Below are 16,609 nucleotides of genomic sequence, written 5' to 3'. Positions count from 1 at the left end.
ACAAACCTCAACCTCTGCACATATAACAAGGGAGCAAACTCAAATTTACAACTCGATATTAGCAATAATTCCCAACCTGTGGGACGCAGTGCGGGACACAACAAACAAACACCGTCGAATTCAATTAATACATGAAATCCAAGCTTTAACATCCAACCTTTTGGCGATACTAGAAGCCACGCCTTGACAGAACAAGGTTTGCGATAGATACCAGAAATGGAAATAATCGTCCAATGGAATGTCAATAGCTTCTCTACGAGAAAATTGGAACTGATAGACTTAATTGCAGAATATCAACCCCAAATTCTCTGTTTACAGGAAGTTAAAGGTACCAAACATGAAAAATATCGCCTCGCGCATTATAATTTATATGGTACACCAACCACCAATAGGGGAACAGTAATATTTGTACATGAACAAATACAACATACAGAAGTATCGATTCCGAATGACATTAGATCGCAACGATAGTTTAAGCTCCATCTGGCATAAATTTAATTCCCTTCGTAAACCCACCCACAGTAAGGTGAAAACGATAGACCGAACCTGGGAAAATGACTTCATTTCTTTTCTAACACCCCCTTCGGTTAGCTCGGGTTACAAACACGACGAAAGATTACATGTCACATTCACAGATGACATTCCTGCGGTAACCGCATTCGAACTCATCCATACTTTGGACTCACTCAAAAATATCGCACCCGGATATGACGGCATTACATATGACGTCCTTCGCCACTTGCCGGACGAAGGTCTTCAACTCATTGTAAGAATTTACAATGAAATATACCATACAGGTATTATCTCTTCAACTTGGAACAACCATATCGTAATTCCTATTCTCAAACCATCTAAACCCCGCAACAACGCACACTCGTATCGCTCCATTGTCTTAATTCCGGTACTAATTAAACTTTTTGAAAAAAACATTACAATATCGAATAAACTGGGCCCTAGAATAACAACAGTTCCCCCCCCAACACAAATGGGATTCCGGCTCAATTATGGCAGTCAAGATACTGTATCGACACTCACCGTTGCAATTCAAAATAGTCAGATACCTAAAGATTATTGTTTTAGACTGTTTACAGATATAGAGAAAGCATATGATTCTGTTTATATACCAATACTCTGCAATGTCTTAGAAAAATTACAGATCCACCCTTCGGTTGTTAATATCATATGGAACTTATATAATGAACGAAATCTTGTCTTTTGGTTCGAAGATCGAGTAGACGGGACCCGCAAAGTTAGAACCGGAATCCCACAGGGATCCCCCCTCAGTCCCTTACTTTTCAACATACATACTCAACACATCCACCACTTAGATCTCGTGGATTTTAAAATATTACAATACGCAGATGATTTATGCTGTTATAAACAAACATCGGATGCCACTCAAGGCATCCTGGCTCTAAAGCGAGCTATCACAGTACTTCGGAATAATCTCTGGAGTATAGGACTAACTTTTTCACCCCCCAAATCTAACATAATAATTTTCAATTCTCGACAATCCCGTACCTATCCCAACAATATCTCACGTATACAAAACATACCTCTTGTAGAATCCTATAAATATCTCGGAGTTGTTTTTGACAGAAAAAGAACGTGGAGATCTCACATAGCCTACCTCAAAGCAAAGGGCAAAAAAATTAATAACATATTACGAAGTATTGCCACCACTAAGTGGGGGAGTCATCCATACATCATGTTACTATTTTATAAAAATTGCTTTCGTTCACTATACGATTACGCAGCCCCAGTATATGGCGGGGCGATTATAAAACTCCTGAATTCGTAAGATATATTGCAAAGACAGACCTTACATACTTGTCTCGGACTAATGCCTTCCAGTCCTAATGTGAGTGTATATCTCGAGAGCAATGAACAATCACTCACACAAAGACGAAAAAAACTCGCAGTAAAATTTTTACTTAAAACATGGGATACTCACCCACATCCTTTCAATAGAGAATTCGCCATCCAACGACAATGGGAGATCGTAAAGAGCATCGATCATTCAAACCCCCGATATTTTTTCTTATATTGTTATTTTATAGATACCGAGGCATACCAGTTGTCATTTACCCACGATCACCCACTTAAATATCAACTAAATATCCCCATAGAGCCAAAACTAGATCTCCATTACGTCGACCGTGGGGAACATGGAAACTATCAAGAAAGATGGCCGGAGGCTACATTAATATATACGGACGGATCAAAAGACTATACCGATGTCGGTTCTGCATTTTATATCCCGTCCAAGAATATAATTAGACAATTTAAACTACCTTCCGACGCGTCAATTTTTTCGGCGGAATGTTACGCAATTTACAGAGCATTACTTCATATCCTAACATCGGAAATTCCACAGTCTCTTGTCCTGACAGACGCCCTGAGCGTGCTCCAAACGTTGTCCAGAGCTGGCATCGCAGCCCACAAACTTACGATTTTTCCTTATCTTATTCAAAGTGCAGCGTTACGACTTCGAAAACGGGGACAGAAAGTGACCTTCACCTACATTAAGGCACATACCAATCAAAACAAATCCCACGATTTAGTAGATAACTACGCAAAACAAGCTCGGTCACTCGTACACGTAACTCCCTTACGATTACCTTACACAGACTTGCTCCCCCGAGTAAAAATGAAAATCCAACATGAATGGGATGACTGGTGTACCCATGAAATCCAAAACACAACAACCTACAAGTGGAACGCGAATATCGGTACAAAACAACCTTGGTATCAATCTCTGAATCTACCTCGGGCAGTGATTGTGTTCACCTTGAGAATGCGCACGGGTCACGTGCTCGTGAATCAACATTTGGCAAGAATACACGCGGTACCTTCAACTTCCTGTCAATGCGGAGAACCCAGCCAAACAATAACGCATCTGATTTTCCAATGCCCCTTACGACAAGTTCATCGGGAAACGTTCTATAAAACCCTACTTCGATTAGATGTTCCATTTCAGGTGTCAATCCCAACCTTAATAAGCCAGCCTCAAGCTCCCACTATGTGGGCGCTATATAGCTTTGCACCGAAACACAACATTGCCATGTAAAAAAAAAACAACAACAACAATGTAATATACAGTGTAACATACCCCACAGGATACCCCTCTTAGTGAAAATCACGAGTGAAAGTGAATTGTGAAAGTGCCATAAGAAGGGATACCGAGGAAGAAGACACGATGAAGTAGGAGCACATAAAACAGTCCCGCTGGCTCGAAATCGCAAGGGATAGGCGGTGTGAGCCAAGAAAAAAAGCAAGCAAGCGTGTATCAGCGGTGCACCAGTACGTCCACCGGTGAAATCTGGAAACCGCGGATTGTTTAACATGCTGCGCGGTTGTTTTTCTCTGGCAACACTGGTGCCTTTATGTGATACTTGAAAGTGATTTTTTTTTAGTGCTTAATATTTTGTGTAAATTTTAGTTTGTATACGAAGAATGAGGCTTAGTTTGAAAGCTAAAAAGATTCATAAGTGTTTGGCCATAGTATAATCATTGACATTACATACTGACATGTGTCACATTTAAACGTATCACTTATCAACTATCCGGGCTGTGATCACAAAGCACCGGCTAACTTGGTAATTTTCTTTGTAAGTAATTTTGTTTATGTTGATTTTTGTTGTAAAGTGTAATCTTTGCAACATATACTGTTTACATACATCCTGTGTTGATGCTTGTAAACAGGATTACAATGTGTCGGAATTGCCATGTGTGAATATTTTAATTTTAATATGTTTTCTACATTGTGTGCCCAGTAAAACTATCATATCCGGGAAATGTGTGTAACTCGTGTATTCTGTAATTGTTGACATTCGTACTTACCTATTCTGCATTGCGAAAGTTTGTTTAACAAGGGATTTCGCTTTTTTTTTTTAACGAAATTTGTATCTATTGTCGACATATCGAGTAATTATTGTTCGTTCTTTTCTCGCTTCCTGAACACGCAAAATGGCGGGCAAATCTTGACTAGCGTTGTGTTTCAAACGGCAAAGCAGTGTTTCAACCTTCTTAACAAAAGAATTCCCGCATAGCCCCAAAAACCTTTCACGATAGTTCCACACAGTTATGTTAGGTTGCTTTAGGTTGTGCAATATAGTGAAAAAAACTGAGCGATTTTACAATAACTGGAATTTCTCCATTTTGTTTGAAATTCGGCATACTCGCTAATTTTGGCCCCCTAATCACGAATCTGCAGTTAAAATTTGGCGCTCACACGTGGAAATAGCAAAATAATCTAAATTAAGGGTACTAGTTTACTATCCTTCAGACAGATTTCTTCATTTCTACAGAAGAAACTACTTACCGTAATAAGTTCCTGTAGTATTGTCTAACGTCTGGAAGGTGTTTTGTGTGATGTGGGAATGTTTCATAGCGGAAATTCAACCATTGCCGCATAGCCCCACGAACCATTCATACATAGCCCTACGAACCATTTCCGGTAAGGTTAGGTTAGGTAGGGTCACAATAGTTAAAAATTGGTTTCGAAAAAATATGCGTAGCCCCACACACCATTTGCGGAAACGTACGTTCTTCAGTTACAAAAACACTTTTTTTTAAAAAAAATTGATTAAAAAAACGTGAATACACGTTAAAAAATGATCCGCGAAGCAGATAGGTAAGTACAAATGTCAAAAATTGACGAAACTCAGAAGATATAGGTGTCCGAAGGATAGTAAACATTTACCAAATTAAGTTCTTACTTGATTATGATGTTCACTTTTCTGTGACCCAGCTTTGGAGGGGAGGTTGCACCAATTGGACCAGCAATTACAGATAGTCTGAACTTTTTCGAAGTGACAAGTTGTTCGCTACGTTGTTAATTGTGGATGGGGAATCCATTTACAATGGTGACATCAAGGAAATGAGAAATAAATAATAATCTGTACCGACCTTTTATGCCTCTTCTAACACATCCTCTATTAGCATTATAATCTTAATTCTAATAACTAGGCACATATTTCGGTACTAATCTAATATTCCCCGGACAGATTTCTTCATTTTTACAGAAGAAACTACTTACGGTAATAAGTTCCTGTAGCATTGTCGAACATCTGGAAGGTGTTTTGTGATGTGGGATTATATATTAGCAGAAATTCATGTTCTTTGTTGAAAATTAATTCTCCGATGGAGAATAGCCTTTGGCACATACACTTTCGTACATCACGCGTCGTGATTGTGTTTTGTTCATGTTAATTGTTTATCCAGTGATTCGAACCATCTGTGTTTGCAACGAAAGTTAGAAACATGGCGTGCCATGGATGCGTTGTGAAATTTGTACCGGGTGTGGAACATCCAGTGGATTTTTTAATTGAACATGGGATCGTGAAGAAATGAATGTCCAAAATATGGCAGTGAATGTAAGCTGCTCGTTAAAAGGAATGGGCTGTGGGTATAGCCTATGCATATTTATCCTTCGAGCGGGCGCGCCTGCGCAAAATTTACGCCGAAAGTAATTTTCTTGTGTTTCCTTTGAATTCGTCGACCTATGCTATTTATGTATTCCTCAAAGAGGTATTTTGTGTTGCATATTAGCAGTCATTGTTACTAATCCATATGTTATGCTCTGTCAATTGTTGTTTATTTCAGATCAGAACACCGTGTCGTAAAGTTTGCGCTTCGCGCCTGCTCCTGTTCTGTAATTTTTTCGTCCGGTCATTGTTGAAAATGAGTCGACAAAACGTAGACATGAGCGAAATTCAGCGTATCTTTCAAGTTTCTTCTGATGAAGAGGGATCACATAAATTGGACAGTGATAGTGACTTAAGTGACGAATATATAGAAGTCAATCAATATGACAGTGACTCATTTAGTATCATTCATTATGAGCAAGGATTTTTATAATATAACATAAATTTTTTTGGGTCTACATTTATTTATATCGTATCTGAGGTTAATATAAATGAAAAATGTTGAAATACAAGTTAGAATGCTGAAAAAAATTAAAAAAATTACCAAGAATCATTACAATTTTATTCGTAAAACAATGCGAAAAACTTAAATAAAATTTAGATCAGGTGAACTTTTTTTCACCGGTATTTCTTGGGTTCCAAGGGTTGAAACACTGCATAACGAATGAAAATCGACAAAACAGAACACGACGTGCGATTATCTAGGATGGTGTATGTGCCATATTGTGTCTCAAGCAAGCATAAAGACTACGAGAAAGAGGTACTCGTAATGTGAGAAATTGCAATTACTTTGATCAAAAAAAAAACTTGAATACATCTTAAAGGATGTTCCGGGAAGCAGATAGGTAAGTACTAATGTCAAAAATTGATGATACAAAGAAGTTATAGGTGTCCGGGGAGTACCAAATTTTTATTGATAGGAATTGAATTCTTTTCGATCCATCTAAACCACTGCTACAAGACCTTGGCTGCTGTAATGAGATTGGAACAATCGACTTGACATGGTTGTGTCATGATTGAAATCTTTGACAAATCCAGTTATACTTTTTCTTACTGTCCCACAAGCACATACAGGGTGCAGCAGAAATATTGAAATGATTTAAAAATCTCGCCACAGGTGTCCAAAAAATTAATGTGTTATTCTGTGCAGCAGAGAGAGTGATATAGAAGTGTTCGTTCCTTTGATTTTTCTGTCCCTCATGTGGCAGGCAATATGATTTGTTGGTCTAGCAGAAACAGGTTTCTTCAATGTTTTGCGTGTTCACTGTTGAAAGTGGCTGTTGTAAAGGTGCACGATGCTTAGAAAGGGTGGACTTGGTTTTCTGCAATGAATTATAAGAACAAGGGTGGAAGAAAAGATGAACAAGGAAAACATTTAAGTTTCTTCCGCTTCCCAAAAGAACCAGAAAGGTGTTTCCTTTGTATATTCATGCACTGAACAGCATGTTCTGAAAGTCACACAATGCGTAATATTGATCGTCAATTACATGAAACACATTTTATACTTTAGCGACATCGAGGAAAACGCTGCAGGGCATCAGCGTTCTTAAGGTTGCCAGAGGTACCAGAAAGTTCTCGCCACAATTACAAGACGGAGCAAACTGTCATTTACGTGGTAGATACTTGATACCTTTAACAACAAGTCATTGGAAAAGGTAGGGGTGATGCATTTTTTTTTATTATTTTTTATCACCACAGTGACAACCTGTTATAAACATTCAGCAATTTAGCCTAAAGTTCTCACCGCAATATCATGTTCTTGCCACAATTACAAAACCGAGTGAACTGTCATTCACGTGGTAGATACTTGATACCTTTAACAACTATTGTAATTGGAAAAGGTTGAGGTGACACGTTTTTTTCTACTATTTTATCACCCCAGCAACAACCTGTTACGAACATTCACCGATTTACAGTGTACAACGATGTGGAGTGAAAAAAATTGAGCTGACATTTTCTCCTCTTTTTACTCATCCCATCGACAACCTATCATGAAATTTCAACGGTTTTCCTTGGAAAATTACGTTATTTTCTTGCCCCCAGTATGACCGAATCGGAAGACGGAGTGAACTGTCATTTGCGTGGTAGATACTTGATACCTTGTACAAAAATGGTCAGTCAAAAAAATTGAGCTGACATTCTTTTCCTATTTTCACTCACCCCATCGACTACCTATCATGAAATTTCAACAGTTTTCCTAGGAGAATTACGTCATTCTCTCGCTGCAACTATGACAGAATCGGAAGACCTGTCATTTGCATGGTAGATACTTGATACCTTGTACAACAATATTCAGTGAAGAAAATTTGGCTGACGTTTTTTTCATATTTTTACTCGTCCCACCGACAACCTATTGTGGAATTTCAACGATTTTCCTTGGAGAATTTACATAATTTTCTCGCCCCCACTATGACCGAATCAGAAGACGGGGTGAACTGTCATTTTCATGGTAGATACTGGATACCTTGTACAACAATATTCAGTGAAAAAAATTGAACTGACACTTTTTCCCTTTTTCACTCACCCCATCGACATCCTATTATGAACATTCACCCATTTACATTGAGAAATTACATAATTGTAATCAAGACACATGGCACAGTGCTTTGGATCCCACTTTAAATTGTAGATCCAGTCCCGATTAGCCTTCCTGTGCATAAAGTAGACTTGAATGTTCCAAGATGGCAGCAAGTTGTAGTAGTGGTGCAGATCGTCGTCCTGTGTTTCGAGATTTTTCGGTGGTTTTTCTCGGTCTGTGTTTAATCATGGTGTACTTGTGGCTTCAGTGTAGCATTCCTTCCGCTGTGTCGAAGGATTCTGATGAACTATTGTGGTGGAGATGTTCTCATAGGAGATTTTCTTTTTCGGCACTCGCGGTGACACATGTGCGTGTCACCGCCATGGCTTCGCCCAGCAGCAGGGAACAACGCTCGGCAGGTAAGGGGACCCCGTTCCGGTACTTTCACCTCCTGTGCATGGCCTTGATCTGCGGGGATGTACATGTGAATCCAGGGACTGTGAAAATGGTGGTAAATTTCTCTGTGCATTACCAAAATACACAGAGCATTAGGAATAAGCTTGGCGACTGTGCAACTTTTGCGTGTGAACTCATGGCATATGACTGCCTAATTTTTACTGAAACGTGGTTGACAAAAAAACGTTTGTGACAGTGAGCTGCCATTTGCAAGCCATTTCACCATATATTGGAATGGTCGTGTGACTTGTGGGGGGGGGGGGGGGGTTATGATCTGTGTTAACCCAAAATGGCCAAGCAAAGTACGCCACAACTTAAAACGGAACTGTTAAATACTGTGGGTGGAAGTTTCAGTGACCGGTGCCAAGAATCTTCTCCTTGGCTCTTACTATAGGCCACATTAAAAAACAGTCCTTTGTTCCTCCTCGAAGAATGTTGACCTGGGAGACATTGTGCTCTTCGGCGACTTCAACCTCTCTATTGACTGGCAAGACCCTGTGAATGGAACACCAAAATGTACGATCGACGCATGGTTTATTGAAACTTTCATTTGTGGTTTAAACCTGAAACAACATAATTTGTTCAACACCAGGAAGGACAGCAACCTGGATTATGTACTGTCCACCTTAAACGATATTGGTATTATGCCAGGTAAGAACCTCCTGACCTCCGACCATGACAGTTTGGATGTTTCTATTCTCATCCCCTCACCCCCTAGAAGAGGTCATCGCCCCTCCATCCAGAACAAAAGCTACCTGTGGAACCAAGCACCATGGGAGGAGATAAGAATTTCCCTCGACTCCTTCCCCTGGGTTTTTTTGGAAGACGGGACCATCAACGAGGCAGCTGAACTATTTACAGGTGTCATTCAAGCAGCAGTGACGGACCACGTGCCTACAGGGAAAATATCTTCTCGTAGATTTCCGTGTTGGTTCGACTCCGAAGTGCGGGATGTACTGGCCAACAAGACACGAGCATGGCAACTTTGGAAGGGCTTCCCGAGTGAACACACGCACAATACCTTTGCTGCTCTGTGACGACACACAAAGTATGTCCTTCGAAAAAATATAAGGAACATATAGACAATATCACTGCAACAACCCCAGAAAATTCAAAAAACTTTTTTAATCTAATAAACTCGAGGAAAAATAACAGTAGGATTCCAGCTGAAATTACACATGATAGTGAAAGTGCAATAGGCGACCGAAGGGCAGAACTCTTCAACGCTTATTTTCATGGTAACTTCTGCCCCCCCCCCCCCCCCCCCCATCTTCCCTTGCAGCATTGCCAAACGTAAGACCAGTCTGTTCCTCCTCTCTAACAACGCTTGTCACTATTGTCGTATCTTTCAACTCACCGTGCCCTAGGAAAACTGTGCTATCCCCTTTCCATTCTCTTGGACAGATGTTTTTCGGAAGGTATCTTTCCTCACATTTGGAAACAAGCAAACATCAGACCGATTCACAAAAGTGGCAACAAAAATATTGCTTCTTCGTACTGACCAATCTCCTTACTCTCTCCTCCTCTGTCCATCATCTGTGAAAAAGTAATCAAAGACAGACTGTACAAATTTGTTTCTCCATACTTAAGCTCTAACCAACATGGTTTTCTTCCTGGTAGCTCCTGTCTTACAAACCTGTCTGTTTTACTCTCACATGCTATGAAATGTATTTCAAATAATTCACAATTAGATGTAATATACTTTGATCTGGCCAAAGCCTTTGATACTGTTAGTCATCGTCTTCTGATTCACAAATTATGCAATAGATTCAACATTCATGGCAAATTTCTAACCCTTCTCACAGATTACCTTAGCGATCGCCAACAACGTGTTGTCCTTGCAGGAACTGTTTCTAACTTTCTTCCTGTCCTCTCTGGAGTTCCACAGGGTAGTGTTCTAGGACCTCTCTCGTTCATATTATTCGTCGATGACCTTGCCGACTATCTCACAGCTCCCTCTAGCAATTACCTTCTTTTCACAGATGACTGTAAAATTTTTTAGAGAAATCCCCACTTCCGACAATACTCATCTTCTTCAGAATGACATAGCAACGTTTACTTCCTGGTGCCTGACATGGGACCTTACATTACATCCTGACAAGTGTACTACTCTCACTCTCTCTCTCAAGAAGAATCTGTTAAAGTCATCTTACTCCATTTCTGGCAATAACATCAAAGCAGTATTCTCAGAAAGACCTAGGCATTGTTTTCGACCAAAAGCTCACATTTGAGAAACATATTTTATTCACCACAAAAAAGGCCATGTGTCTCTTAGGTTTACTCTACCGTTTCACTGAAATTAGGGACATCTCAGCCCTCACCTTGTACTTCAAATCATTCATCTCCCCAATAATAGAATACTGCTCTCCCATCTGGTCCATGGCATGTCCCACTCACTTCTCCAGAATCGATTCAGTCTTTCACTTCTTCCTAGCTATAGTCTGTCACAGGGTTCCCTCATTATGCAATTTTTCATCCCTGCATCTCCTGTCTTTTCTAAACTCACAAACTGCTTATCAGCGACGTTTGCAGAATGATTTCAGTGATTTATACAAAATTGTGAATGGCAAAATTCGCTGCAACGGCAAAATTTGCTGCAACACACTTCTTGAGGAATTCCACTTTCGAGTACCTATGCGCACAACACGCAACACAAGATTATTTTATACAAATAAACCCAGACTAGAAATTCAAAAAAGATCTCTCTTTTACAGACTTGCAGCACAATACAATGATCTCCCCTCCACCGTGTATCGAACTCGGAACACCTTGATTACAAGGCAATAGTTATTATGGATAACTGTGAAACTTGATTAATATTTTTGATGTAAGGGAGGGTATTTTTACTGCCGTTTAGCTGTTAATAACAAATACATAATGATCTGCTTATTCATAAGTCCAAGCAACTAAGTTTGCAGAAACTTTTCACATAAATAGACTCAAACGTGCGCACAGAGCATAGTTCCCCTGCAATGCTGCCATTTTCTCACTGTGATATGAAAGATCGACAGTTGAGGCAATAGTGGCATGCAAAATGCTGAGCACCATTTTCGCGTGGATTAATACATAAAACCTGTTGCAAACCTAACCTGTCGAGGGGCTTAGTCATAAATTTCTGCTTTTTAACAGTCTATATCCGTAATAATACAAATGAGAGAAATGCATATTTTTTTCTACTTTCAATGCTGGTCATTTCATTAGCCAACTATGCTGGAAATGTGTGTCTATGGGCGGGAATCCTCGACTTATGTGGTCTAGCATGCTAACCGGGAAGTGGGATTGTGTTGGACACTTTTTTAAAATTTATGGTGCATATTTTGCCTGTTTTTAATGCATAGTTGCATGCATAATTTGGCCATCTGCCCCATCCCCATGACTTGATATGGGGTGACAAACCATTAGCATTGAGAGTGGGGAGGCACCCCTGTCTGAAACTAAATATCCAATGGAAACATTCTGTGGTTTCAAAGTTATTACTACTTTCCTTAACAACAGATTAGATAATTTGTATGTTATGAATTGTACAAATAGAGTAGAAATGTCTTATAACAATTTATCGCTTCTTAACATGGAAACAAAAACCTAGCCCGAAAGCAACCACCTCTTCCCTTATTATCTTATCCTTTGCTTGGCAAGCGAGCAAGAGTTTTAACCGTGCCAAGGAATGATGCTCATCTGAACACCCATGGTGCTTATCTGTTCGCACAGCATGCCTTCCTGTCGAATTTTGAAGGGAGGGCGTAATGAAAGTGAAATTGACCCCTTTAATCTTTAAGTGGTCAAAGGTTCCGCCTAACTGTTAAGACCATTTTATGCATGTGACAAATTCGGAAGGGATAATACAATTAACCCGATCTTGTGAAAGAGCATTGAAAAAACTTGTCCGGTACATTTTGTCGGATAAACTTGGACCCTCTTTTATGCATCCTCTCCATTTGTTGAATGTATGAGAGATTGAAAATTGGTATGACAAAATGTCATACTATGACATACGACAAATATCGCATGCATAAAAGGTCAAAATTTTAATTTGGCAAAATGTGGCGTCACTACGAACTCTATATATATGAAAGGGACGTCAGTATTTTCCTTTCTTTTATTTTGAGTACTTCTCTTTCCCTTATTGTGGCTAAGAGGAGGATGAAAGATTAACAGATGTAGGATGTCCAAATTAAGGCTCCTATCCAAAACCTTCGGTGGATAGATCGTTACTCGACCGCTGTACATGCTCGGCTACGGTGGTGAAAATATTCATAATTTACATATCAAGGGGGGCTAATTGATTTTTGTCTTTATCTATGGTGTTACCTCTGTTTTGGTTTTTTCTTTAATCCATGTTATGCACAGGTAAGCAGGCTAATCGGAACTGGGCCAACAGTTTGAATTGGGATCCGAACCGGATATCTAACCCGAGACCCCTACAAGGTTTGATTTCATTTGATATGATTTATTTCACTTTGCATCTTGTGCCACTTTTGGCTAATTTGCGAAGATGGGGATGAGTGATGATATGATGATATTGATGAATAGACGTCACAAACGTCAATGCCCAAGCCATGGTTCGAACCCGGGAACCCTGGTCTCGCAGCCTGATATGCTAGCCACTCTGCCACGGGAGCTGGCCCCTACAAGATGGCGACGTTACCCGTACATCGGGGATGTGTAGGAAAGCCTCTGAAAAGTATTTGACTGTTAAAGAATAATCGTGAATTTTGTTATTTCTTTTTTCCTGTTAGGAAATTCCTTCTGACAGAGTAGTAACACTTGCAATGAATTAGCCTCGGGTTCAATCCCCTGTAGAGGTTGCTCGGATGATTTTGAATTTTACTTTGAACACTGGGACCAGTTCATATTAGCATATCTATTTAAACGAGGAGTACTGAAAATATAAATTTCAGTTCTCTTACCGATCACAAAGGTCCCAAGTAGATCTACTGGTAACTAATTTACTATGCTTCGGTCACATTTCTTCATTTTTACAGAAGAAACTACTTAACAGTAATAAGTTCCTGTAGCAGGGCATGAAATTTCAAGTTTGAAGCCAGTCGCTGGACTCAAGTCTTCGGTCGCCACTATTTTATATTGATAAATAATAAAAATATAAGCAATTATTAAAAATAACATGCCTTAGAAATTAATGTTTGTGTAGCGCTGTCATTCTACACTGAAGTACCACTTATCAATCGCAGCTGCTGAGCCGAACACTGACAGAGGGGGGGGGGGGGGGTCCATTTACGGAAACTGGGAGCAATCCAGTGTCTCAGTCGTCAGAGAGTTCATGTAAGTATTCTTGAGTCCGTTGTGACACCTGAAACCTCTCTCGCATGAAGCTGTGCTCACTCGTAGAACAGCAGAAAATGTCAAAATCTGGAACAAATTTGGGAATCTTGCTGAACACCCCTCACTGTGAATATTCTCCAGTGTCGGATTCAAAGTCAGAGAAGAAAACAAAAGTTTGTATTCTGTGCACTCTGCTAACAGAACATCCATTTTCTCATTATATGGGCTCGGGTTCAAGTATATGTAGGGCTTCTTTATTTCTTCTATCCCAAACTGAAGAATATTTTCTTTGGGAGGCCAACCCAAGGTGTCGAAAACATGCAGAGATGCAATCACATCTGTTGATATAGATTGCAATCTTTCTGTGATGTACACCTTCGCATTGTTAATTACGTTTCCTCTTAACAGTCTGAAACTCTTGCTCTCCATTTTGAATGTTTGTGAGCTGCACATCCCAGATCTTCCCTGAAATGGATACATGGTCCAAAAAATCTTGTTCGCTAGGTCCAACATTAGATTCCAGGTCAGCCGAAACTGAAATACAGGGTTCAATTCTTATTTTCAAAGATGAAATCAAAAGATTCTTATTTTGTAGTGCCACGCTTAAAGGGTTCAATTTCCTGTAAAAATCCAAAAGGAAGTACAGAAGCTTAACAAATTTAAATTGCTTCAAACTTTTCAGCAAACCCTTAGCTTTAGGGCCATCATTGTCTTTTCTATGGAGCACCTGTTCAAGATTGGTCACAACAGCTTTCCATGATTTCAAGAGATCTCTTACAGCACTTTCTTTATTGGCTAACTCCCTAATAGTGTGGATACCACTCAGTTTTAGAATTTCTTCTCCTATAACTTCTGCCGGTTCTCTCAAGAGGTGAAGTCTTTAGCAGAGCCATGATAAAACTGAAAAATATTCCTAATCATGGAATCAAATGCTCTACGATATTTAACTCCAACACTGCTAACTGCAAACGATGTGCAAGGCAGTGAATAGTTATCATTTTATTACAATTAGCTTTCATTTGCACAACCAATCCTGATTTGTGCCTGGCCATATTTGCTACACCATCAGTAATACTTGTTTCTGTATTTATTTGAACCTATTGCCTTATCAAAGTAATCATTTATGGCTGTGAAGTAACCAGCAGAAGTAGAGTTTGTGAGCTCTATTACTCCTAAAAGGTCCTCTTTGATGTGACCATAATTTGCATCCACGTATCGAACATACGTACACATTTGAATGCTCGACTGATGATCTATCTGTGGATTCATCCATCAGAAGGCTGATGTATGTAATTTTCTTTATTTTCTCCACTAGATCTAACTTCGAAGTTTCAGCTATGAAATGAATAAATTCTCCTCATTGCTTTTCATTGCCATACTTAGGTAGAACACTCACACTTAATTTTCCTGCCAAACACAGCAGATCTACAAAGTCTTCAAATGGCTTCCCATGTTTAGCAACATAGTATGCTACATTAAATAAATTTGTAAGATGGGGTTGGCGTTGAGTGGACACAGGGTTTTCAATCGGCTCGATTGAGATGTTCGGACATGTTCAAACGAAAATAATTTTTTAGTTTAAATTTCCCACTGATTCCGGGATGGATAGTGCCACGAAACATTTCAGTTTTCTTCGCAAAAAAATCTGAAATTTTTTTTAAAAAAAAAAATTGTATCAGATGAATGTTGTTCACTTGTATTTCTTGTGTTCTTGAAACACTGCATAATGAATGAGAATCGTCATAGTGCATAGTCACTTATGGTCATTTGCACCCTTCAGTATATATACGGGGAAAGTTCCTTCATCTAAAACCCTTACCTTAAAATTAGAAAGGTGGTATGGAAAATAACTTTGAAGATATAAAACTCTCATGAAGAGGCATAGGCCATGTGACTTACAATTTCAGGTATTTGTCAGAAAATGCGCTAAAACAGGGTGGCGACAGACCTGGATAACCGGGAGAAGTCAGGGAATTTGAGGTGTCAAAGAAAGTTAGGGACTTTTGTCTTGATTGAATTTTTTTATTATTTTTAAAAATATCTCACTGAGTGAAATTAATGTCCAATATTATGAAATCAATCCTAATAATAAATATGTAAATATTTTAATCTCATATGTACTTGAATCATTCAATCATAAAAGCATATAACTTTCTTCAAGAATTGACTTTTCTCTGCTAGCCCTGCTAAATTTTCACTTTTCATCTACTGATTTATACGAGGGGTGCCCAGAAAGTAATTTCCAATTAGTAGGGACATTGATTTTTTTGCAAATGCGAAAACCGTGAAAAATGTTAATTGCTACAAAGTTGTGTTTTTGAATGTGCAGTGATGTCTGGACACATTTTTTGTCCTTTCGAAATATCGAAATAATGCCAATTTGGCATAAAATGTGAATTGTTGGCATTTTTAGATATTTTTTTTTTAAAAAAATGTCCTAAAACAACGAAAAATTCCATGAAATCCAACATTCTTGTATTTTCCAGGCTTAAAGAAACAAAATGTGCCATATTTGTGTACATAGAAGATGCAAGTTTTCCAACATTCTATTCAAGAGTAAAGTATAATGCTTGTTATACATGGAATAATTCTGACAGCCACATTAAATTTTGTATTTCCCACGATTTTTTCAACTTCTATCAAAACAATTTGCATCACAGAACAAAGTGGCAGGGTTCTAACAGGAGGTCGAGTGTGTATCTACTGTTACACAGGAGCCGCATCTTCAGTATTTGTAGCGCAAAATGTGTTATGAATTACCAAGCTAAGTGCGCACCATCGGCATTTGTCGAACGAGAAATAATGGAGCTCAGTCGTTAGGGCATGTGACTATCATGCTAGAGACCTGGTGTCGATCCCCTATGGGGGAGAACTGGGATATTTTCAACTTGTTCAAACTGCTCTGGCGCTCACACAGCATCGTATC

General features: G+C 39.1%; 1 protein-coding gene across 3 annotated transcripts in view; it reads left to right on the top strand.

Moving 5' to 3' along the window:
• Positions 1–3,362: 3,362 nt before the first annotated feature.
• Positions 3,363–16,609, top strand: part of LOC145984214 (structural maintenance of chromosomes protein 6-like) — a 231,437-nt gene continuing 218,190 nt past the window's right edge. Inside the window, exon 1 of one of the 3 annotated variants that reach the window (XM_083117767.1) lies at positions 3,363–3,599. Coding sequence is in view for 1 of the 3 variants with exons in the window: in XM_083117765.1 (XP_082973891.1) it covers positions 9,048–9,054 (7 nt within the window). In the remaining 2 variants the exon portion in view is untranslated. Of the gene's footprint in view, positions 3,612–9,013; positions 9,055–16,609 lie in introns of those variants that run through there. The other 2 variants (XM_083117766.1, XM_083117765.1) reach the window with 2 other exon arrangements.

This window comes from Lepisma saccharinum, chromosome 2 (genome assembly GCF_977018435.1).
Source record: "Lepisma saccharinum chromosome 2, izLepSacc3.1, whole genome shotgun sequence".
Classification (NCBI taxonomy): Eukaryota; Metazoa; Arthropoda; class Insecta; order Zygentoma; family Lepismatidae; genus Lepisma; species Lepisma saccharinum.
This window is presented reverse-complemented; position numbering and strand designations above follow the sequence as displayed.